Source organism: Syngnathus leptorhynchus, chromosome 8, assembly GCF_054491065.1.
Source record: "Syngnathus leptorhynchus isolate UIUO chromosome 8, UIUO_Slep, whole genome shotgun sequence".
In the NCBI taxonomy this organism is placed as follows: Eukaryota; Metazoa; Chordata; class Actinopteri; order Syngnathiformes; family Syngnathidae; genus Syngnathus; species Syngnathus leptorhynchus.
Genome location: NC_141202.1, coordinates 584,940 through 604,422, shown reverse-complemented (window position 1 = coordinate 604,422; position 19,483 = coordinate 584,940). Strand labels below are relative to the sequence as shown.

The 19,483-nt window shown below is 46.7% G+C and overlaps 5 protein-coding genes across 9 annotated transcripts; 3 read left to right on the top strand and 2 right to left on the bottom strand.

Annotated features, from left to right (window-relative positions):
• Positions 1 to 343: 343 nt before the first annotated feature.
• sdha (succinate dehydrogenase complex, subunit A, flavoprotein (Fp)) lies at positions 344 to 4,503 on the bottom strand. Its single transcript, XM_085918570.1, has 15 exons — positions 4,348 to 4,503; positions 3,715 to 3,795; positions 3,456 to 3,617; positions 3,211 to 3,354; positions 2,867 to 3,031; positions 2,636 to 2,784; positions 2,430 to 2,554; positions 2,183 to 2,351; positions 1,899 to 2,094; positions 1,659 to 1,830; positions 1,476 to 1,594; positions 1,290 to 1,401; positions 968 to 1,098; positions 772 to 885; positions 344 to 693 (listed from the first exon to the last, which is right to left on the bottom strand). The coding sequence occupies exons 1-15, from the start codon at positions 4,408 to 4,410 to the stop codon at positions 607 to 609; spliced, it is 1,989 nt and encodes a 662-aa protein (XP_085774696.1). The 5' UTR covers positions 4,411 to 4,503; the 3' UTR covers positions 344 to 606.
• ccdc127a (coiled-coil domain containing 127a) lies at positions 4,304 to 6,843 on the top strand. Of its 2 annotated transcripts, none has more exons than XM_085918577.1 (4): positions 4,304 to 4,428; positions 5,241 to 5,372; positions 5,718 to 5,962; positions 6,051 to 6,843. In XM_085918577.1, the coding sequence occupies exons 2-4, from the start codon at positions 5,246 to 5,248 to the stop codon at positions 6,495 to 6,497; spliced, it is 819 nt and encodes a 272-aa protein (XP_085774703.1). In that variant the 5' UTR covers positions 4,304 to 4,428; positions 5,241 to 5,245; the 3' UTR covers positions 6,498 to 6,843. The 2 variants fall into 2 exon arrangements, with proteins under 2 accessions (XP_085774703.1, XP_085774702.1); XM_085918576.1 differs by lacking the exon at positions 4,304 to 4,428 and adding an exon at positions 4,501 to 4,794.
• A 242-nt stretch (positions 6,844 to 7,085) lies between these two features.
• Positions 7,086 to 8,092, bottom strand: mrpl32 (mitochondrial ribosomal protein L32). The gene is made up of 3 exons (XM_085918583.1): positions 7,891 to 8,092; positions 7,637 to 7,812; positions 7,086 to 7,502 (listed from the first exon to the last, which is right to left on the bottom strand). The coding sequence occupies exons 1-3, from the start codon at positions 7,982 to 7,984 to the stop codon at positions 7,251 to 7,253; spliced, it is 522 nt and encodes a 173-aa protein (XP_085774709.1). The 5' UTR covers positions 7,985 to 8,092; the 3' UTR covers positions 7,086 to 7,250.
• Positions 8,093 to 8,301: 209 nt separating this feature from the next.
• psma2a (proteasome 20S subunit alpha 2a) lies at positions 8,302 to 11,081 on the top strand. The gene is made up of 8 exons (XM_085918582.1): positions 8,302 to 8,385; positions 8,848 to 8,924; positions 9,132 to 9,264; positions 9,342 to 9,464; positions 9,633 to 9,714; positions 9,946 to 10,019; positions 10,298 to 10,355; positions 10,420 to 11,081. The coding sequence occupies exons 1-8, from the start codon at positions 8,345 to 8,347 to the stop codon at positions 10,534 to 10,536; spliced, it is 705 nt and encodes a 234-aa protein (XP_085774708.1). The 5' UTR covers positions 8,302 to 8,344; the 3' UTR covers positions 10,537 to 11,081.
• A 350-nt stretch (positions 11,082 to 11,431) lies between these two features.
• atad2 (ATPase family AAA domain containing 2) lies at positions 11,432 to 19,373 on the top strand. Of its 4 annotated transcripts, XR_015066861.1 has the most exons (31): positions 11,432 to 11,781; positions 12,193 to 12,314; positions 12,401 to 12,456; positions 12,564 to 12,729; positions 12,899 to 12,971; positions 13,053 to 13,131; positions 13,231 to 13,401; positions 13,469 to 13,604; positions 13,766 to 13,780; positions 13,888 to 14,001; positions 14,094 to 14,196; positions 14,263 to 14,378; positions 14,458 to 14,632; positions 14,725 to 14,813; positions 14,917 to 15,076; positions 15,279 to 15,369; positions 15,507 to 15,684; positions 15,852 to 15,988; positions 16,059 to 16,161; positions 16,237 to 16,423; positions 16,544 to 16,729; positions 16,843 to 16,978; positions 17,079 to 17,275; positions 17,447 to 17,606; positions 17,662 to 17,784; positions 17,908 to 18,075; positions 18,149 to 18,468; positions 18,530 to 18,658; positions 18,745 to 18,863; positions 18,942 to 19,070; positions 19,201 to 19,218. XR_015066861.1 is itself a non-coding variant. In XM_085917770.1 (30 exons), the coding sequence occupies exons 1-30, from the start codon at positions 11,590 to 11,592 to the stop codon at positions 19,231 to 19,233; spliced, it is 4,188 nt and encodes a 1,395-aa protein (XP_085773896.1). In that variant the 5' UTR covers positions 11,432 to 11,589; the 3' UTR covers positions 19,234 to 19,373. The 4 variants fall into 4 exon arrangements, 3 of the variants coding, with proteins under 3 accessions (XP_085773896.1, XP_085773894.1, XP_085773895.1); XM_085917770.1 differs by having other exon boundaries at positions 13,231 to 13,365; positions 18,149 to 18,658; positions 19,201 to 19,373; XM_085917768.1 differs by having other exon boundaries at positions 18,149 to 18,658; positions 19,201 to 19,373.
• Positions 19,374 to 19,483: the final 110 nt, after the last annotated feature.

Genomic DNA, 19,483 nt, shown 5'->3' with positions numbered 1-19,483 from the left:
CAAAGTTAGTGTCATAACAGAAACAGAGAAAAAAAAAAACAGGCAAATAAATAGTCACCACTTCAAATGAGTCTGAGTGCCAAGCAGGCACTGATTTTCCTTGACATTCATACCGGCCGTCCGTCAATTGCCTAGGCACCAATAAGTGGATTTGAGGCCTTTACTAAAAGAGCAGTGTGCTACTTAAGAGAAAGCAAAGCAAAAAATGTGACATGACAAGTCTTAATTTGTTCTTGCTTCATTTAGTTCTTGATGTCCATATACCACGTGATTACGTTTGTATTGCATCACTTGTTATCTGCAAACACACCAATAGTTCACTATTTCACTCTTAACGCGCAGGTAGGATGTAATCCATGATGTTTATTGTACATTGAGCTCATATTTACATGCGTAAAACTTTCCTTACAGCGACACAAGCTTGTGCAGGCTGAAGCCAATCTGAAATAGCAAATGCATTTCAAGCAAAGCATATCTAGGAAAAGCGCACAAAGACGGATGATGAAATGTATTCACGCCACACGTGAGCATAGTCTCCCCCCCCCCCCTTCAATGTGTTGTGTATTGAAGGAACAATTTCACAATTTGCAGACATGGGAGGGCTTCTTAGTAAGAGCGGATGGCGGGAGGGACATGGGCGCAGTCCTGCTCATCCAGAGAGTGGTCAATGACAGGACGGTACTCCAAGGTCACCTGCAGAGGAGATAGATCAGTTGATTTATTGAGGCCATCCATCCAGGTAGGCAGGCAGCAGAAAACAAGCCACCGTACCTTGCCAGTTTTGGGCTCAACATAGGACATGGTGTGTTTCCTCCAGTGCTGCTCAAAGGGCTTCTTCTCCTGACCCTGCAATGGCTTGGAGTAATCGTACTCATCGATGCGATCCTGTCAACCAAAAGAGACGCCGTGTCAGAAAAGGGAGGGAGGGATGAAGAGGGATTATTCCCTCTCTTCTGAAACACAGAACCTTGTAGTCTTCTCTGGCATGAGCTCCTCGACTCTCCTTCCTCTGCTCGGCCGAGTGAATGGTCTGGACGGCGTTCAGCATCAGATTCTGCAGCTCCAGTGTTTCCACCAGGTCGGTGTTCCACACGATGCCTGAAGACGGTGGCAGTGGAAATGAGAAAGAATGACTTTTGATTGGGGTCAAAACCACACGTCGTGAATGTCTGGAAGGGTGACAAGGTGCTGTCATTGTATCAAAGCATATGGCCAGAGAACCCCGACTAGCATTTGGAATTCCACTTGAATGGTTTCTATGAAAGCCCCACAATTTTCTTGAAACCTACCTCTGTCAAAGGTCTTGATATCGTCCATGGTCTGGTAAATGGCATCCAGTTTGTCACATCCCTCCTTCAAAACAGAGCCGGTACGGAACACGGCGGCGTGAGCCTGCATGGCCTGCGGAAACAAGGACTCAATTATAGTCTGTGTGTGTGTGCGTGTGTGAGCAAGGTGTGCGTGCCCACGCATACCTTCTGCATGTTGAGCCTTATTTCAGAGGTTCGCAAGCTTCCGTTGGCAAACCTCAGCTTATCCAGGTTGGCCACAGACTCTTCTCCTGCGTTGGACTTAAGAGGGGAAAGTGCCTCTCCTTGACGGACAGAAGAAGCAAAATCATCAAGCAATCTGGTCCTAATCACGTGCCGCCGCCTTACCGGGCTTGTGCTCCTCAGCAATGGTGAGGGCGCAGGCTCTGCCAAACACCACCAGGTCCAAAAGAGAGTTGGCGCCGAGTCGGTTGGCACCGTGAACGCTGGCGCAGCCGGCCTCTCCGCAGGCGTACAGCCCACGAACCACCTTATCTTCGCCGTTAGCGTGAGTGATCACCTGACGGGCGGGTGCAACTTCAGAAGCATCTCTCGCCTGCAGAAGAGCCAACCAAGCACGGGACTTACCTGGCCCTTGTAGTTTGTAGGGACGCCTCCCATGTTGTAGTGGACGGTCGGCAGGACGGGGATGGGTTCCTTGGTGACGTCCACGCCGGCGAAGATCATGGCCGTCTCCGAGATGCCGGGCAGCCTGGTGGCGAGCTGCTGAGGAGGGAGGTGGTGCAGCTGCAGGTAGACGTGGTCCTTCTCTGGACCCACACCCCTGAAGAACCACACTCAAGTTAAGAGTGCTCCCCCGTTGTTGCAGAGATTCTCAAAATGCAGTGTCAGGATGAACGCGGATCAATCACCTGCCCTCTCTGATCTCGATGGTCATGGAGCGGGACACCACGTCTCTGGATGCCAGGTCCTTGGCGTTGGGCGCGTAGCGCTCCATGAAGCGCTCGCCCTCGCTGTTGATCAGGATGCCTCCCTCGCCACGGCAGCCCTCGGTGATCAAACAACCGGCGCCGTAGATCCCTGGAAAGATGAACGAGATTCCAGAGGATGGAGTCGCGCGAGGGCTGATGCGCAGAACCTTTGGTGTGGTTTTCTCACCAGTGGGATGGAACTGCACAAACTCCAAATCCTGGCAGGGCAGACCTGCTCTGGTCACCATGGCGTTTCCGTCGCCGGTGCTGGTGTGAGCAGACGTGCAGCTGAAATAAGTTCGACCGTAACCCCTGGAAAGAGAGAGAGAGAGAGAGAGCCTTTTCTTGAGATCCCCTCGGAAAAGGTCAACCCTGGCAAAGTGGCCACTTTACCCGGTAGCGATGACGGTATTCTGAGCTCTGAAGCGATGGATAGATCCGTCCTCCATGCACAGCGCGATCACGCCTTTGCACTCGCCGTCCTCCATCAGCAGGTCCAGCGCAAAATACTCCACAAAGTAACTGGTGTCGTAACGCAGCGACTGAAGACGAGATGGAGACAAAGGCTCAACGTAGCGTCATAGGCGCGCGTGTCCAAAGGCTCTTTGTGCATTCCCAACTTACCCGACCATACAGAGTGTGAAGTAGCGAATGGCCCGTCCTGTCTGCGACACAGCAGCAGCGGTGGGCTTGGCCTCCTTTGCCGTATTTCAGACTTTGACCTCCAAAAGCCCTCTGGTAGATCTTACCGTCCTCTGTGCGGCTAAAAGGCATGCCAAAGTTCTCCAACTAGTGGCGAGAGAAAAAGAGGATGTGAGAGAAGGCACAATGCATCTTGGCGATATTTCAATCTGCACAACATTGTTTGGATGCCGGCTTTTAATCATGTCCAAAATGAAGATGCGTCAACAAATACATGATGTTTTGATTGACATTGGAGAACGGCGTGAGTTTCAACAAGCACCTACCTCCACGACAGCTGCGGGAGCCTGCTCTGTCATGTAATGGATGGCGTCTTGGTCTCCTAGCCAATCAGAGCCCTTCACTGTGTCGTAGAAATGCCACCTCCAGTCGTCGTTCTCCATGTTGCCGAGCGCCGCGTTGATTCCACCCTGAAAATCCACGTTGGGCAAATGTTGACTTTTGTTTGACGGTAATATAGAAGATCGGGAGCCGAGCCGAGCCGAGCCTGACTAAAACGGATTGAGCGTACCTGCGCCGCAACGGTGTGAGACCTGGTGGGGAAAAGCTTGGTGACGCAGGCAGTGTTAAAGCCAGCCTCAGACAGGCCAAAAGCTGCCCGGAGTCCCGCTCCGCCAGCGCCAACCACCACCGCATCAAACTCGTGATCCACGACCGGGTACTGATTGGAGATCTGAGCAAAAACAAAGAAAACCTTACAGCATTGATTACAGTGACCCACAACATATGGATAGATTCAGACTCTTGGATGGATGATTATTTCAACTCACGTTGTCAGAAACCTTGGCATCTTTCTTGCCGTAAACGGAGAAGTGCAGATTCCTGGAACCTTGAACTGCAGTACCAGAGACCTGGCAGCAAAGACAGAAATATTTGTTCATGAAGAGACTCGGCAGATATCGCAAGCTCTGCTGATGCATCAGACAATTCTGCCATTTGAGCTTGAAGGCTCTCAAGGACTGGAATTCGTGAGCCCTGCTCTACAGTATGGTGATAGTGTATACAGCGCCCTATTAATGTGTTATTACGTGGAATAATAGGTCTCACACAATGTTTGGAGGTTCCTAAACATACGTCATGCCACGCTAACAAGCATGCTAACAACAAGAGCTACAACCCTTCTCACAAGGGCAAGGAAGTCAACTCGTTCTTAACGGAAGAGAATAACACCTGGTTAAACATAGATGTACAAAGTTTGAAAGAGACGACAACAAAATATATATTTGACACCGGAGAGCTAGTGTTACATTGAAGCAGCCCTTCCTTCCTTTCTTTCCTACATAACGCAGGTTACGCAAGTCGCTCGTTATGAAAGCAATAGACGTCACCGTGAAGGGGGAAAGAGCTTCATTTGGAACTTGACATACAATGCACAAGTACACAAAACGAGTACAGATACTCACTGCTTTCCTGGAGGATATGATCCTCTTGGAAAGGAGGCGAGAAGCAGCTTGAACAGCAGCCATGTTATCCGTCCGCCAGAGGTGAGACGTCGATCCGATACGATCCAACTTCAGAGTCCAGACCAGCTAGAGGCTGACGTATTCTGGGCGACTGGAATGAACCACCCCCCGATAAACAGGGGTGACATAATACATACGGTGTATTTGAAAACGTTTTCTACCTAATGTAGCAACTTTTATTTAAACTAAATGAACATTTTAATGTTTGCTTAAGTTAAATTACTCGTGTACGTGTGCGTATTATGTCATGTAATGGAACGTCTTTAATAACACCAATCTAAACACCCCCATTGATGTGTAGACGGAGCGTCAACCGGTTAGAAATTGTATAACCTGGCTAGATGGTGGAGGAACAAATGTAGAAGTGACCTAGACTTTCCTTTCAAGGTGAGACACAACCCCGTGACCTCAAAACACACACACACGGGTTAAATTGTCGCAATAACAAAGTCCCGTCGGATGCGTTTGTGATCTACTCTAAGGTGTATGAGCGCGTAAGCCTACATGCTAGCTAGCTTTTTAGCCTTGACTTAGTTAGCTTTGTTGTGGTTAGCTGGGCTGTCAACATTGCAAGCATGTGAATGTTTTGCCGCGGGTATTCACAATAAAAAATCATTTTTACTTTTGTCCTGGAGTACACGTCTGTACATTTGTGCTTTTACTTAAATACATTCTTTTTTCCCCCTATCTGTAGTTATGCTGAAGTACAGCGTACAGAGATGCAATTAGATGACATTTGCTCACTCATAGACTCAATATGTGACTTGAAAAAACAATCCCACATGATCATGTTCATGCTTATGTTTTGATTTGTTTGTGTGGTGTGTCAATAGCTTCAATGAACAACCTGAATGACCCCCCAAGATGGAACATTCAACCAGACGCAGGAGAAAGAGAGGGAGGCGCAGATGGCAACCAGTGGAACTATGCTCTCCTGGTGCCTATGCTGGGGCTGGCTGCATTTCGTAAGTTGCATCAGCAAGTGTTTCATATACCATGGGTGGGATTTTAAAATTCCTGTCAATTATCATAGTTACACACTGTCGTACAATGAGAAACTATTCTCAATTTCCCGACTGCAAAAATGAACAAAATATTGTGGTGTATCAGGACTTGTGACAAACATCGAGGGCGATTAGTGCATTAGGCACGTTTGTTTGCACGGTACATTATGTTCTTAATATTAACAAACACTAAATAGATTTTTTGTTGTATTTCGGACCATTTCATGAATATATTTTTGACATTTTTTTACATGAACAATTACATCTCTGCAGCTGATGCAGATGCCTTTTTTTTTGTCTTCTCAGGTTGGATCTGGACCCGGGAGTCTCAGAGGGAGATCGAGAAGGTCAAATCCAAGTATAACAAAGATGTGTTCCTGGTAAAAAGCGAGATGGAGTCCAGGTATGAAGAGACGCTAACAGAGAGGCGCAGAGCCGTGGCTTCCTTGGAGTTGGAGCTCGAGAAGGAAAGACAGAGGGTGAAAGGCTACAAGCAGGCCATGATCTCCCAGAGCCATCTCCTGGTAGAAGAACGGAAACGTTTAGAGCAGGTAATCTTGTTTCACAAACACTGATGGCGACTGACCTATTGAATTGAATGGCTCGAGCACCTTTGCACACCAAACAATCTCTCATCAGGAGCGTGAGTGGTTGGAAGAAGAGAAGCAAAACTATATCAAGTCTGGAGCTGGAGGAGCCATCCTGCATCAGGCCACGGAGCAACAGAATGAGTGGTTCCAGAGAGCCAACGCCGCACTGCGCCATCTCGAGGCTCAACTCGTGGAGCGCCAGAACGCCTACTGTTCCCTCATCCTACCTCGAGACAAGCGCCTAGAGATGGAGAGAAACATGCTGCTGGAAGCCGTCAAGGAGCCTGTCCTGGATGAACTCAATCTGGAGGATGATCTTAAATATATTTTTAAGAGGGATAAGCATTGCGCAAACGTGATGAACGTGGACAAGAGGAAGAATGGAAGTCTCATGTGGGTTTATCTCAAGTACTGGCAGCTGCAGGTCACTGTTCAGAAACACAAGAGAACCGAGGCAGTCCTCCTTGGGGAAAACGTTAAGGCGCAAACAAAATGATAGGAACAGCAGAAATGGAATATGGAGCAAGTTCTGACTTTTTAAAACAATGAGTTCTTCCTGGATACCCCAAATAAGAAGCATTAACTTCAAATCATGAGATACAAATGCACTTAAATGATATCCACATTGGATACGCACGCAATCAAAGCTGAAAATATAGTCGTTTGAAATGAACATTTCATGACATGCACTTGATTGTCAACATTTTCATTGAGACTGCAACATTGAAAGAGATTTTAGCGTGAAGTGTGCTGATGCTTACTCCTCTTCAGCTCTATTTTATGTTCAGATGCCCTAAGTAAGCACTCTGTGTTTTGCGCACAATAAAGCCTCGGTGTAGGAATTTGTGGTGGTTCTATTTTCTCACGTAAGGATAAAAACGTGTCAACACTAGTTGCGCGTGTCCTTCCGTCTCACCGGCTGGCTTGAATTGAGGAGCTCGAGGTATGCATAGTCTAGTGCAGTGTTTCTCACGTCGATTAAAATTGATGCTCTCTCATGGCACCTCGGTTGACGACATCATGAGCTCCCTCGTGGCCCGACGAAATAGCACCATTGAGAACCAATGGGTGAACAAATGACATGCTTTGGTTGATTTTATTTCCCCACATTGATTTATTACCAAACAAAAGATATTGAAGTTGTTGCTGACACAAAACAACGTTGCTCATAGCATGTGGCTGCAAATCAAGCCACAATAATTCCAGACAACAGCACAAGTGCAGCGCATAGCGCCAGACTACACGAGCATTAGTGGGGGAACCAGGCGGGGCGTTTCCTAGGCCTCTCCACTATCCTCTTTCCTTGGTCCAGCTCGCTTGGTTTCTCGTCAGCGTACAAGACAACGGTCTCCACAGTCGGGGCAGCCAGAGGACCGCCCTCCATCTCTTGAATTTGCCGACGGATCAGACTTGTCTCTCTGCACACTTTAGCGTAACAGAAGCCACACATGGTGTGTTTCTGCTTTAGGTGGCCGCACTCTGGACAAGGCTCGATGTTCAGCTGAAGGAGAGATGAATGAGGTGACTGTCTTATTCACATATAGTGTGTAATGGCCCAAACAGAAAAAAAAAAACCGTGTAGTGTAGCTTATATAGCCGCTGACGTAATAAATGAGCAAATTACTTCGGCTGTACCTTGACTTTGCAAAGTTTGGGCTCGGCTCTCCTCCTTGTTCGGTTGACCTCGATGGTGCGTCTCTTTTTGGGTGCTGCCATCCACATGATGCTGTCCAAAACGCCGTGAGGTCCCGCTCCACTCTGCTCCTCGACAGAAGGCAGCAGGCTGGAGCCATTCATTGCCAGGGCTGGAACTGCACACACAATCGCATCACTGCCCGGCCGGCCATAAAGACAAACATCGGAGAGATGAATACGTGCTAAACACTCACCCAAGCGTTGTTCTATCCCAGCCACCTGCAGGAGCCTGCTCTCGATGTTCAACAAGGAGCATCTTAAACGGTGCAACAACGCAGCCAAATTCATTTGATCTCCCCACGTTGGTTCCCTTCAAAACATGTCAAACACTTCACGGTCACTGATACGTTCGTCACTAAAGGGCGACAATTTACTTCTTCTTCTGTTCCGTTTAGGCCACACATAGGGAACGTTATTGCCGTCTAGCGGTAGAAAGGTCCCTAGGCTTGAATATGATGTGTTTTGGGTGTTTTTAGTTTTAAATGAAAAAAAAAATCATATTCTAAACATTATTTAAGAACTTTCTTCTTAGGGTTTACGTTCCAAGAGTGAGCTGTGGTGATAGGATATTTATAGTAAAATTGTCTAGGTGGCAGTGTTCCTCATTTAATATTGCGAGCCAATTCACCAGAGAAGAAGAAAAACAAAATGGCGGAACGTGGCTACAGTTTCTCTCTGACCACATTTAGGTAAACTTTATAAAATTACCGTTGATTCAAATATATCCAATAAACTTGCTGCTTACAATAATTGCTGTTGAATCGCAATAGATAAAAATCGATAACTCGTCTCTAATGTTTGTATATCTTTAGCATCTGATGTTGTCTATGCACTGTCATTGTCTGGAAGTGCAATGAATCAGCTACATGTACAGTTAGCATGTTGCTAACAGTTTTATACGCGATTTCTATTCTGTACTCTGTTCCAACTCGCACATTGACACGTTCGGTGAGAGTTTTACCTGGCAGCTCCGATAATGTGTTGCGACAGGTACATTTTGCGTTATCAAAGCCTTTAGCTTTCGCTTTCACTTGTAGACTGTCGCTAAGTAGAGGAACGTTTTTTTTTTTGTTTTTTTACATTTCTGTTTACCTTAACGTTCCTTTCTCAGTTATAATTTTGATGAAGCGTCCGCATGTCTTTTTTCACAGCCCTTCTGGTAAACTGGTGCAGATTGAATATGCACTGGCCGCGGTAGCTGCTGGAGCCCCCTCAGTCGGCATTAAAGGTAAGGATTTTCCAATTTTGATGTTCCTTGTTGATTGGCATTTGAGTGAATCCGTCAGTTTCCTAGCCAATTTAATTGACATTGCAGTTTTTACTAGGTCCATGAATGTTAAAATTGGTATTAGGATTCAGGTAAAATTGCTTCGACTCATTTGTGAATGCATTTGGAGGTCTGATGGCTTTCTATCTATTTATTTTCTTCTTCCAGCTTCCAATGGGGTGGTCCTGGCGACAGAAAAGAAACAGAAGTCTATTCTATATGATGAGCAGAGTGTTCACAAAGTAGAGCCCATCACTAAGCACATAGGCATGGTGTACAGCGGGATGGGGCCTGATTACAGGTATTTGTGAAAAGTTCTTTTTGTCAAATCTTATTGTAGTTTTTAAAGGAAAGATGAATACATGTTGTATTTTGCAGGGTTTTGGTCCGACGAGCCAGGAAGCTGGCACAGCAGTACTTTCTTGTTTACCAAGAACCTATCCCCACAGGCCAGCTTGTTCAGCGAGTGGCATCTGTGATGCAAGAGTACACACAGTCAGGGTGGGTGAAGCTTACTTCCACTTTTCATTGACCTTGCACTTGCATTCATTCATCAAAGACTGCAAGACACCCAGTTCCGATTTCAACCCGTGTGTTTCGTTTTGTCTCTGTCTCTGCTTGTCAGTGACGTGACTGCGCTGTGATGTTTTTCTTTCTTCTCTACAACAGCGGAGTGCGTCCATTTGGCGTGTCATTGTTGATAGCCGGATGGGATGAAGACCAGCCCTACTTGTTCCAGTCAGATCCCTCAGTAAGTTCACTTTTCATTTTCTGAAGAAATGATTCGTCTCCAAGGCTGCATCCTTGTTTGTCACGAGTAGTTTAACCAGACTGCATGAAGTTGAGGAAAAATCGGATTGCCTAATTCCTTTAGTAATTGAGCATTTTTAAAACTTTATTCAGCATTGATGAAATGATGACATATCATTACAGAAGAGTATTAATTTAAGTACTGTCCCCCGTCCCATCTTTCCTTTCCCAGGGGGCATATTTTGCATGGAAAGCCACAGCCATGGGAAAAAACTACGTAAATGGAAAAACATTCCTTGAGAAAAGGTAGCTTGCTTCACACTCAAGTTGCACAGTTATTGCATTCCGTTATCAGCTGCATATCACAACAAGGATCACGTCAGTGTGTGTGTGTGTGTGTATTTGTAATTTCAACCAGACTGGTTGAGAATATATTGAGATAAAACATAGCCGACAAGGGTTACTATTACTACTCTTGCAATATTGGTTTTGTGATTATCATTCTATTATCATTATTATCATTATGTTCAGTGGATCTTGACAACTGTACCATACTGCATTTTTGATTGGCTTTCATCCTCCAGGTATAACAATGACCTGGAATTGGAAGATGCCATCCACACAGCCATCCTGACATTAAAGGTACAATTTCCTGGTCATACATTTTCACAAAGAAACGTCCTTCACAATGACTTTATGATTACAGGAGAGTTTTGAAGGTCAGATGACTGAAGAGAATATTGAGGTTGGCATCTGCAATGAGGCCGGCTTCAAGAGACTCACCCCAGCCGAAGTGAAAGACTACCTGGCAGCCATTGCCTAAGGACCCAAAGCCCGCCCGCCCGCATGGTGATGGGGTTCGGCGTAGACAGGATAGTGAAGTAGCCAGCAACTGCGTGAAATTCATTTCTCTTTCCAAGACCATTAATGGCATGATGATTTGGGGTACGCTCCTTTTCCAAGTACTGTCTCATCAACGCCATACCAAATTGATAAGATAATCTTAACAAAATTCAAATGACGTTTTATTACCCTCATTAGTGTCGTGGTTTGTCACACACTATACGTTTAAAAATGTGCTTGATGGCTACTGCACACGTCTACCTACGTATGTGGGCTCTTGAGTTAAACCTCAAGTCTTCCACTGACATCCCTTGACTTACATTTGATCAAAGTGCAAAATCATTTCATTTCGACTCACTCGTAAGTCAACAGAAGTTACCATCAGCCAGTGGGATATTTGAGATTACCCCTCATAATAAACTTGCTCGTACAGTTCCCTCCTTTTCTGACAAGGAAGGATACCGTTTTTTTTCTCTTGTGTTGATCAGTTATTCATTGAGATAATAAAAAAAAATCGGGTTCGTATTATGTGGTTTTTTTTTGAAAATCTTTGTCAACATCGCCTTAACGCATTAGAACGGCTAAACGTTTGAAAACAAGGTTTTCTCGTAGAGCGCGCTCCAAAACTACCGGTAGTGGTACGGTCAATGTATTCTTCCGCCCAAAGCTCACGAGCGAGTCATTTTTGCTCGATTCTATTAAAATTGGCGGCCATTAAAAGTTTAGTATAGCTTTCGTAAAGAAATGCTGTCGCGGGGCTCTTGTGACACCCTGGGTGCTCTCAGATTCTCATAGTAAATTGCACCTGGGGTCTATTTTCCCTCGCGGCAGCTCCTTATCCCACCACTGCTCTGACGTCATTCGTGGCGCCAGAAATCAAGGGCAGAAGAGGAGCGCGACGCTTGTGTGGCGGCCGCCGCGAATTGGCGTGTATCTTTTCGATGCTGATGACGTTCAACTTTGGATACATTGGAGTGCTGTAGTGACCGAGCGCCCGTCATTCGTGCGTTTATAACTGAGGACTGGAGTCGACATGGGAATGCTACGCAGCAGCGGCGGCGGTGGTGTTCAACCGGTGGCAACAACTCCAAACAGGAGGTCGATGGAGTTGGACACAAGCTCGGAGTTTCTGTCTCTCGTTCCCGCTTCGCAGAGAAACAACCCCCGGTCGACACGAACCTGCCGCGCTCGAGAAGATCACCTGGGCAGCCCCGAACACAATCGAGTGAGCGCCAAAGCTTGTTCCGTTGCATCCTGTATGATGTCCGAACGGCACTTGCTGCTATGTTGTTGCTAACCGGCGGCTAAGCTAAGCTAACCTGACAAACTGACAGCAGGAGTCAAATAACATCTGCGACACGATGTGACCAAAAGTCAACAATTCATACTGGCAAATATTGTGGCGGTTGACTTGGGTGAGGGTGTCTGATGTTGGCGGGCCCCAGCTTACATCAGTGATGAGGTGTTCAAGAGCATCTTAAATGCTGATTTCAATTCAACAATTGTAGATTGGATTGAGATGTTGTCAGACCAAACAACGGTCCCTGAAGAGTTTGCTATAGCCTTGTAGATCATATAGTTTCAGGGAAGTGCGCAACTTGACCAATAGATTCTCAACATCTTTTGTGACTGCTAGGGAGATGACGAGCAGCAGTCGGGAAGCTGTCTCCACGACTTTCCGAAGACCAGAGGTCAACGAGTCAAACTAGAGGTCTCCTTTAGTGACCTGCAACCAAAGGCTGGAGGCTATGCCACCAGGTGAGCGACTGAAGCTCTTTCTCATGTCTCATTGAGGCATTATTGTGGCTGCTCTTTGCATCCGTACAACCGTTCTATGTGTTTAGGAAATCCTCCAGACTGCAGAAGGGAGGAAAATCATCCTGCGCCAAAGTGCAAGGGGGTACGTTTGGACTCGACGCCTAATTCTCCGTTTTCCACGCATCGTGTTTATCGGACGTGTGTTTTTAGGACGGTAGGCCAACAAACTGGTTTCTGTTCATGTTCAAGATGTTCCAGACGAGATAGAAGGAACTTCCACCCCCAAAAGAAGCCGCATCAACCTCAGGAGCCCCGACAACGAGGTGGAACACTCTTTACGACGTAGTTCCAGAATCACCCAATATAAATTGAATTCCCGGAATCAGTCTGTCCTTTATGACCGCCTCATCACCAAGTGAGTGTCCGGAAGAAAAGAAAAAAAATCCACATTGATGATGATATTGAAATAATAATTTAAAAAAAAAAAAAAAAGCCCGTTAACTCGTCACATCAACTGCATTCATTTCACAATTTACGATTTGGTAAAGCGTCAATTAAGACCAAATTCCTTGTGATGGCCTTAGCACGGCAGAGGCTGTCCTGCAAAAGATGGATGACATGAAGAAGTTGCGACGCAGATTGAACAATGAAGAACAGGTCATGAACACCGCATGCATAAAAAGACATTGTTTATATTAAGCGGCTGTGAAATGATGCCAAATTGTTTTCTGTGAGCAGCTGGGTGTATACACCAGAGGCAGACTGAGGCGATCGCAGAAGACCAACGTGGACATCAAGGATGCCAAGGAAAACCAAGGTGAAGCCAGCGCCTAATGCTTTGTAGCGTTTGACAAGAGCTCTGATGGTGACTTTGAGTGAATTCACTTTTTTTTTTGTGTTCACATCGGGGATGAAGATGATCATGACGATGAGGACGAAGATGAAGACGACGACATCGACGACGATGACGTCGATGACCTCGACGACGACATTGACGACGACGAGGATGTCGTCGACGAAGACAACCAGAGGCGCTACGAATTCCGACAGCGTAAAAATGTCGTTCTCTACCAGGCGCCCCAAGATGGTAACTTGTTCTTTTTCACATGAGCATTTTATTCTATTTTTATTTTTTTATTTTGTCCCGACGCCAGAGCCCAGAGAAGCCCGAGAGAGCCGAGTGAGCAGAAAGCGCCCCGTGTACTTTAAGGAGCACTCGTCCCCCACCGGACGCAGATTTCCCTTTGGCTCCGCCGCCCCTCGGAATCCCTACAACAGGAGGAGCGGCAGGTCAGTGGGACAAGACGGTTGACATTCTACTTAGAACTTTTGCGATGGCCGTTTGACCTCTTGTCTTGTCGACATGTTCACCTTTGGCTTAATGGCAATTCTCTCTGTGCATGTTAAATCCATTCCACAATTGTTTTTCTCCAATTCTCTTCCACCATCAGGAATAGTACTGAGGGGTAAGACTCTTTCTTTCTCTCTTTTTGTTGCCGAGCTCGACGCGGTAGTCCTAAATATTTTCAAACGTGATTCAATTCCAAAAGCTATGCAATTGTGTATCAAACAGGGTGAGACACAACCTCCGTAGTAGCGACTCCACGTCGACTTCTTCAGAAGATGAGACTTTTCAAGCGGCCAGGCCGAATAGCAAAACTAAGAGCGGGAGCCGGTCGGTCACCAGGTGAGAACTCCAATCCTCAAACGTTGACTTTTGCCGTTCAAGAAAGCCTATTGCCGTGACAGTTGAGAGCTGTAATGGTCTTCTCTCCACAGTAGTCTGCCGATGAACATTGTGAAAGATGACTTGCTGGGAATTCACAAAGATCGCATGAAAACTGGGGCAAGTCTCATTGACCCCATGCACATAGACAGAACGGTGAGCAAAGGAAATACCTGAATAGAAAATCTGCTTTCTGACTCTTGACAAGCACACCTTACGCAGGTGCGCTTTGGCAATATCGGAGGCTTGAGCAGACACATCTCATCCCTGAAAGAGATGGTGGTGTTCCCCCTGCTTTACCCAGAAGTCTTTGAAAGGTTCCACATCCAGCCACCCAGGTAAACAAGGAACAGCATCCACATCATCTCTGACTCTTATGTAACTTGGAAATCAGTTTTCTTTTCTTTTCTTTTGTAGGGGTTGTCTGTTTTATGGGCCCCCGGGCACCGGCAAAACGCTGGTGGCTCGAGCCTTGGCCAACGAATGCAGTCAGGGAGAACGAAAGGTGTCCTTCTTTATGAGGAAGGGGGCCGATTGCCTCAGTAAATGGGTGGGCGAGTCTGAGAGACAGCTCCGCCATCTCTTTGAGCGGGTCAATGACACTTTTTGCTCATTACAAATCGTCTGGGCACCGGGTTGCGTTTCGTTTCAATAAGCTTGACATCCATTTTCAATCTCATCTAGGCATACCAAATGCGTCCATCCATCATTTTCTTTGATGAAATCGACGGTCTGGCTCCGGTCAGGTCCAGTCGACAGGACCAGATTCACAGGTGAGCAATGAACGACATCGGTCCCGACCACGTTCGCGTGTGGTGGAGTTCTGAAGAATGCATCGTACGCTCGCCGACCAATCTTTTGTGATTATTTCTACAGTTCTATCGTGTCAACTCTTTTGGCTCTCATGGATGGACTGGATGGCAGAGGAGAGATCGTAGTGATCGGCGCCACCAACAGAATCGACTCCATCGATCCGGCGCTCAGACGCCCGGGGCGCTTTGACCGAGAGTTTTTCTTTAGCCTGCCCGACAGAGAGGTTAGTGACGTGCTTCATTTCATCACTTGTACTCCAGAACATTCTTAGCTGAGAGAATTTACTCGTCAATGTCATTTAACCATGGTCGCGCTCCGTCCAACATAAAGGGGGATAAGTTGAGCAATAATCAAGTATTTTGACTTTGTTATTTGCCGTCTCTTTTCCCTTTATTCCAATCCCTCCATCTCATTTTGTCGGGCAGGCAAGAAGAGACATTTTGAAGATCCATACCAGACAGTGGACGCCTCCTCTTTCTGACAATTTCTTGGACGAGTTGGCCGATGAATGTGTTGGCAAGTCCACATTTGGCTGACCATATGTTTCTATTTGTAATCATCTGCCAACATGACACAGCCTCAAGTTTGAACAGCTCTGCTATCCGATGTTTTCAATTGCAAATATTGAAGCTGCGTCTTTCTTTCCCTTCTAGGTTATTGCGGCGCTGACATCAAGGCGGTGTGTTCGGAGGCGGCGCTGTGCGCATTACGGCGCCGCTATCCGCAAATTTATTCCTCGTCACAGAAACTTGTGCTTGATGTGAATTCCATCGCAATCACAGCCAAAGACTTCATGTCCGCCATGAGCAAGATGGTGCCGGCTGCACAGAGGTATAAATCACTATCTGATGCTCAAATTCTTATCATTTTGAGCAGACGGCTTTATGTGTCCCCAATCGTATTTTAAAAAGTCTACTTTTATTTGTTTTCGCGTAAGTTAAAAATGAACGTAAAAGTTGTCGGAAAATAAGAAGAGCGTGTGTGTGTGTAATCATTAGGACTGTAGTGTCCCCAGCCAAGGCTCTGCTGCCTGCAATCCGTCCCTTACTGAGCGCCGCTCTGCAGGAGATCCTCCGCACCGTCAGCAAAGTCTTCCCACATGCCGAGCAGGGCTTGAAAAGGAAGAGGACGCAAGGTATCCAAAGCCGTCTACTTTCAAATGTCCAATGCTCTTCAGGGCCGTGCGTCCGTGACTGTGTTTCCAGATCATTCGTGCGTGTCCGAGGACGACCTGGTGTTCAGCGACGACGACGACGAGCAGAGCCCTCAAAAGAGCACGGCCTCGAAGGGAATTCTCAGCGTGGAAAGGTTTCACTATTATCCCCTCCGTCGAAATGTGATTGGTTTTCGAAGAAAGGCTCATCTTTGTCTCTGTTTGCGTAGAAACGCCTTGAGCCAGCCGACCTCTCACCGTCCCAGGCTGCTTTTGGAGGGTCGAAGCGGCTCGGGTCAAACGGCTCACCTGGCACCCGCCGTTCTCCATTCTCTTGAAAAATTCACAGTGTACACTTTAGACATGGCGGTGCTGTTTGGAGCCAGTTCCACGGCACCAGAGGAGACCTGTGCACAGGTAGGTCACAATGGCTCATTTTCTTGCAAGTCGTATTGTGTTTGGAGAATGGTTGTTAAAATGGCAAATATCCCTCTGCCTTTGGGATTGCTTTGTAATGTGACGTTTGTTATGGTGCAGATTTTTGTGGAAGCCAAGCGGACCTCCCCCAGTGTCCTGTACATCCCTCACATCGGACAGTGGTGGGAGACAGTGGGTTGTTCATTAAAAGCCACTTTTCTCAGCCTCCTCGGCTCCCTCCCCGCCTTCGCTCCCATACTGCTCCTGGCAACCTGCAGTCTGGAGTACTCTGAACTCAGTTTTGAGGTATGAAGACCAATTGAAGCACCTTACCGATATGCTCGGTCATTGCCCCCGAGTCTTAGGCGTATCGGTGAAGCGCCGCTCGCTATCCTCACCGCGCGCTCTTTTCTCGGCAGGTCCAGGAATTGTTCAAGGCTGATTATGGGGAGGTTTATTACGTGCTAGTTCCCAGCAAACGGGAGAGAAGACATTTCTTTGAAGACCTAATACTTAATCAGGCCGCCAAAGCTCCTGCCTCGAAAAGGAAGTCACGTGAGGCAAACTTGATGCTTTTTGTCATTTAGTATTTCTTAGAAACATGCTTAAATGTGACGTTGAAAGGCCAAATCAAGCTTTTGGCTCGCTCCTACAGCCGCCCACTCCTTGGAGGTGCTTCCCGTTGCTCCTCCTCCGCCGCCACGTCAGCTGCTGGAGCAGGAAGCCCAAAAACTGGCTGAACAAGAGGAAGACACCCTGAGGGAGCTCCGCCTCTTTTTGCGGGATGTCACAAATCGCCTCTCCCATGATAAACGCTTCAAAGCTTTTACAAAGCCTGTGGATCTAGAGGAGGTCATTCTTCCAGAAACTCACTTTTGGCTTGAGCATTGAAAATCATGTTGAAAGGCAGTTACCTAGATTTGTCCGCTCGGGGGCGCCAAAGCACACATTTCAATCCATCAAATGTGGTATTAGCATCACTGTTTGAACTTGAAGCTGCACTCTCCCACCTTCTTTCTATAGGTTCCTGATTATGCTGCTGTGATAGAGAAGCCTATGGACCTGTCAAGCCTGCTTTCAAATATTGACCTCCATCAATATGTAACAGTCAAAGACTTTCTTCAAGATGTGGATCTCATTTGGAAGAATGCGCTTGAATACAACCCGGACACCAAACCCTCAGGTACACGCTGCCCATTTAGAATAAAGGAGCCATCCTGATTTTCTTCTTCTTCCAGGCCGCCAGATTCGACACAAGGCCTGTGCACTTAAAGACACGGTGCATGCGATCATACGACATGAATTGGATGAAAATTTTGAGAAGATTTGCGATGAAATCAAAAATTCACGCATCAACAGAGGTATGCGAGTGACGCCTTCAACCGAGAAACTACATTGACCCAGATTTGTCGATGCCAATTTCGATGAATGAGAATTGAGCGTGTAGATCAGCGTTTTCACCTGAAGCTCGTCTTTGTCCTCAGGCTTGTCGACGCCACCTTCCTTTTACCATGCCCTTCCCAAACAGGCCAAACTTGTGACTGAGGCTAATAAGCTAACTGAGAAGACGCCACAAAAAGAGCCGGTCAAAGCCGCAACGGCATCGATTCCTAGTACAACTTCCTCGACGTCCGTTACTCCTAAAAGCACAGGTAGAGCAAATGCGCCTTTTTCAAAACGTCACACAACACTCGGTCGTAACAAACGCCTATCTGGATCCTCAAGTGCAGAGAAAGAAACGGCGAAAGACTCGCTGGTCCTCGGGCTACTACTCCAAGAAGGCCTCTTCCTCTTCTCACGTCTGTAAAGACAATAGTCACTTAAGCAGCGATGACGACGAAGATGCCGACGAAGACACCGAGACGGAGAAAGTGCTGTCTCCGGAGCTTTTTGACGAAGACGGCGAGGAGGTCAAAGCGGCGCTTCGAGCTTCTTTGAAGGACGCTATTCAGAGTGAAAGTGAAAAAAGGGATGTTGACCACCTGACACAAAACCATATGGTAGCCAAAGATCAGTCGCGTTTTCAAGTGACGCCACAAAACCCAGTCAGTATTAGGCACAGTTCCGTGAGCGGCGAAGGACATAACCAGGGACGCTTGTACACAGGTTGCGGCCAAGCCTGCAGCCAAAGCAAGATTGCAGCACATGAGCCGGAACCAATGGAGGTGGTTACCACAGACAATGCCGGCACAGAGCACTCTGGAACCCTCACAGGAGATAAGGACCCCGGCGCAGGTTTGCCTTCACCGCCGTGCTTCCGGACAAGACTTCATTCGTTCCTACAGAAGCCTGAACACGTGCTTCTGTGTTTTATGTCGTAGAGCCGAGCACGACTTGGGCCTCAAAGACCTCTGTTCAGCAGCAGTTTGATATGGAAAAGGCATCGCAGAACCGTGACCGAGAAAAACCTTCACTGGTCGTGGACAGGGACAAGTTAAAGGTGGGCTACCGATTTGTTGCTCACGGCTCATCATGGATACATTTACAATGCGGTGTGTGTCATTTTATCCCTATCAAGGAGCTATTGGACAAAGTTGTGACCAAGACTGATGGCTATGAGGTGCACAAGTTGGAGAAACTCTATGCTCTCCTCTGCCAAAGTGTCTACAGATACAGAAGAGACCATCACAAAGCTGCATTAATAACGGTTGGTATCGTATTTACTCATGCTGTTGATAGATGAACACAGGCCAGGATCAAAGTAATTACCTAGCGTATGTCAATAACCATTCGCCGCAAATGTCATCGCTCCTAATTTTTGCATTTCCTTTCAATAGGAGTTGGAGCAAAAAATCAACGATTTCTACTGAGAAGTCTGAAAGAACAATGTACAATGCTTAAATGTTAATGCTCAGTACCCTCAGCTACCGCTAATACTTTTGTGCATAAAGTGAATCTCTGTATTACCTCTTGTTTCTATTTAACTCAATGGATTCTCTTTAGAAATAATGCAGTGTCATTTCTGATCTGTTTTTGAATGAGTGAATACTCATTTAAATTGTACACTAATGAGATAGTATATATGTATATATCATTTATCATATCATTTACAATGAGCGA

Bases quoted from the DNA above. Each gene is read 5' to 3' on its own strand.
- sdha (XM_085918570.1), bottom strand. From the start codon at position 4,410: ATGGCTGCTGTTCAAGCTGCTTCTCGCCTCCTTTCCAAGAGGATCATA. The intron at 2,785-2,866 runs GTAAGTTGGGAA...TCTCGTCTTCAG, and splicing joins TTCACACTCTGTATGGTCGG to TCGCTGCGTTACGACACCAG. The intron at 886-967 runs GTTCTGTGTTTC...TTTGGTTGACAG, and splicing joins ATGCCAGAGAAGACTACAAG to GATCGCATCGATGAGTACGA.
- ccdc127a (XM_085918577.1), top strand. From the start codon at position 5,246: ATGAACAACCTGAATGACCCCCCAAGATGGAACATTCAACCAGACGCA. The intron at 5,373-5,717 runs GTAAGTTGCATC...TTGTCTTCTCAG, and splicing joins GCTGGGGCTGGCTGCATTTC to GTTGGATCTGGACCCGGGAG. The intron at 5,963-6,050 runs GTAATCTTGTTT...ATCTCTCATCAG, and splicing joins AACGGAAACGTTTAGAGCAG to GAGCGTGAGTGGTTGGAAGA.
- mrpl32 (XM_085918583.1), bottom strand. From the start codon at position 7,984: ATGAATTTGGCTGCGTTGTTGCACCGTTTAAGATGCTCCTTGTTGAAC. The intron at 7,813-7,890 runs GTGAGTGTTTAG...TTGTGTGTGCAG, and splicing joins TGGGATAGAACAACGCTTGG to TTCCAGCCCTGGCAATGAAT. The intron at 7,503-7,636 runs GTACAGCCGAAG...TCTCTCCTTCAG, and splicing joins CCAAACTTTGCAAAGTCAAG to CTGAACATCGAGCCTTGTCC.
- psma2a (XM_085918582.1), top strand. From the start codon at position 8,345: ATGGCGGAACGTGGCTACAGTTTCTCTCTGACCACATTTAG. The intron at 8,925-9,131 runs GTAAGGATTTTC...TTCTTCTTCCAG, and splicing joins CCCCTCAGTCGGCATTAAAG to CTTCCAATGGGGTGGTCCTG. The intron at 10,356-10,419 runs GTACAATTTCCT...TTATGATTACAG, and splicing joins CAGCCATCCTGACATTAAAG to GAGAGTTTTGAAGGTCAGAT.
- atad2 (XM_085917768.1), top strand. From the start codon at position 11,590: ATGGGAATGCTACGCAGCAGCGGCGGCGGTGGTGTTCAACCGGTGGCA. The intron at 12,972-13,052 runs GTCATGAACACC...TTCTGTGAGCAG, and splicing joins GATTGAACAATGAAGAACAG to CTGGGTGTATACACCAGAGG. The intron at 18,076-18,148 runs GTAGAGCAAATG...TGGATCCTCAAG, and splicing joins CGTTACTCCTAAAAGCACAG to TGCAGAGAAAGAAACGGCGA.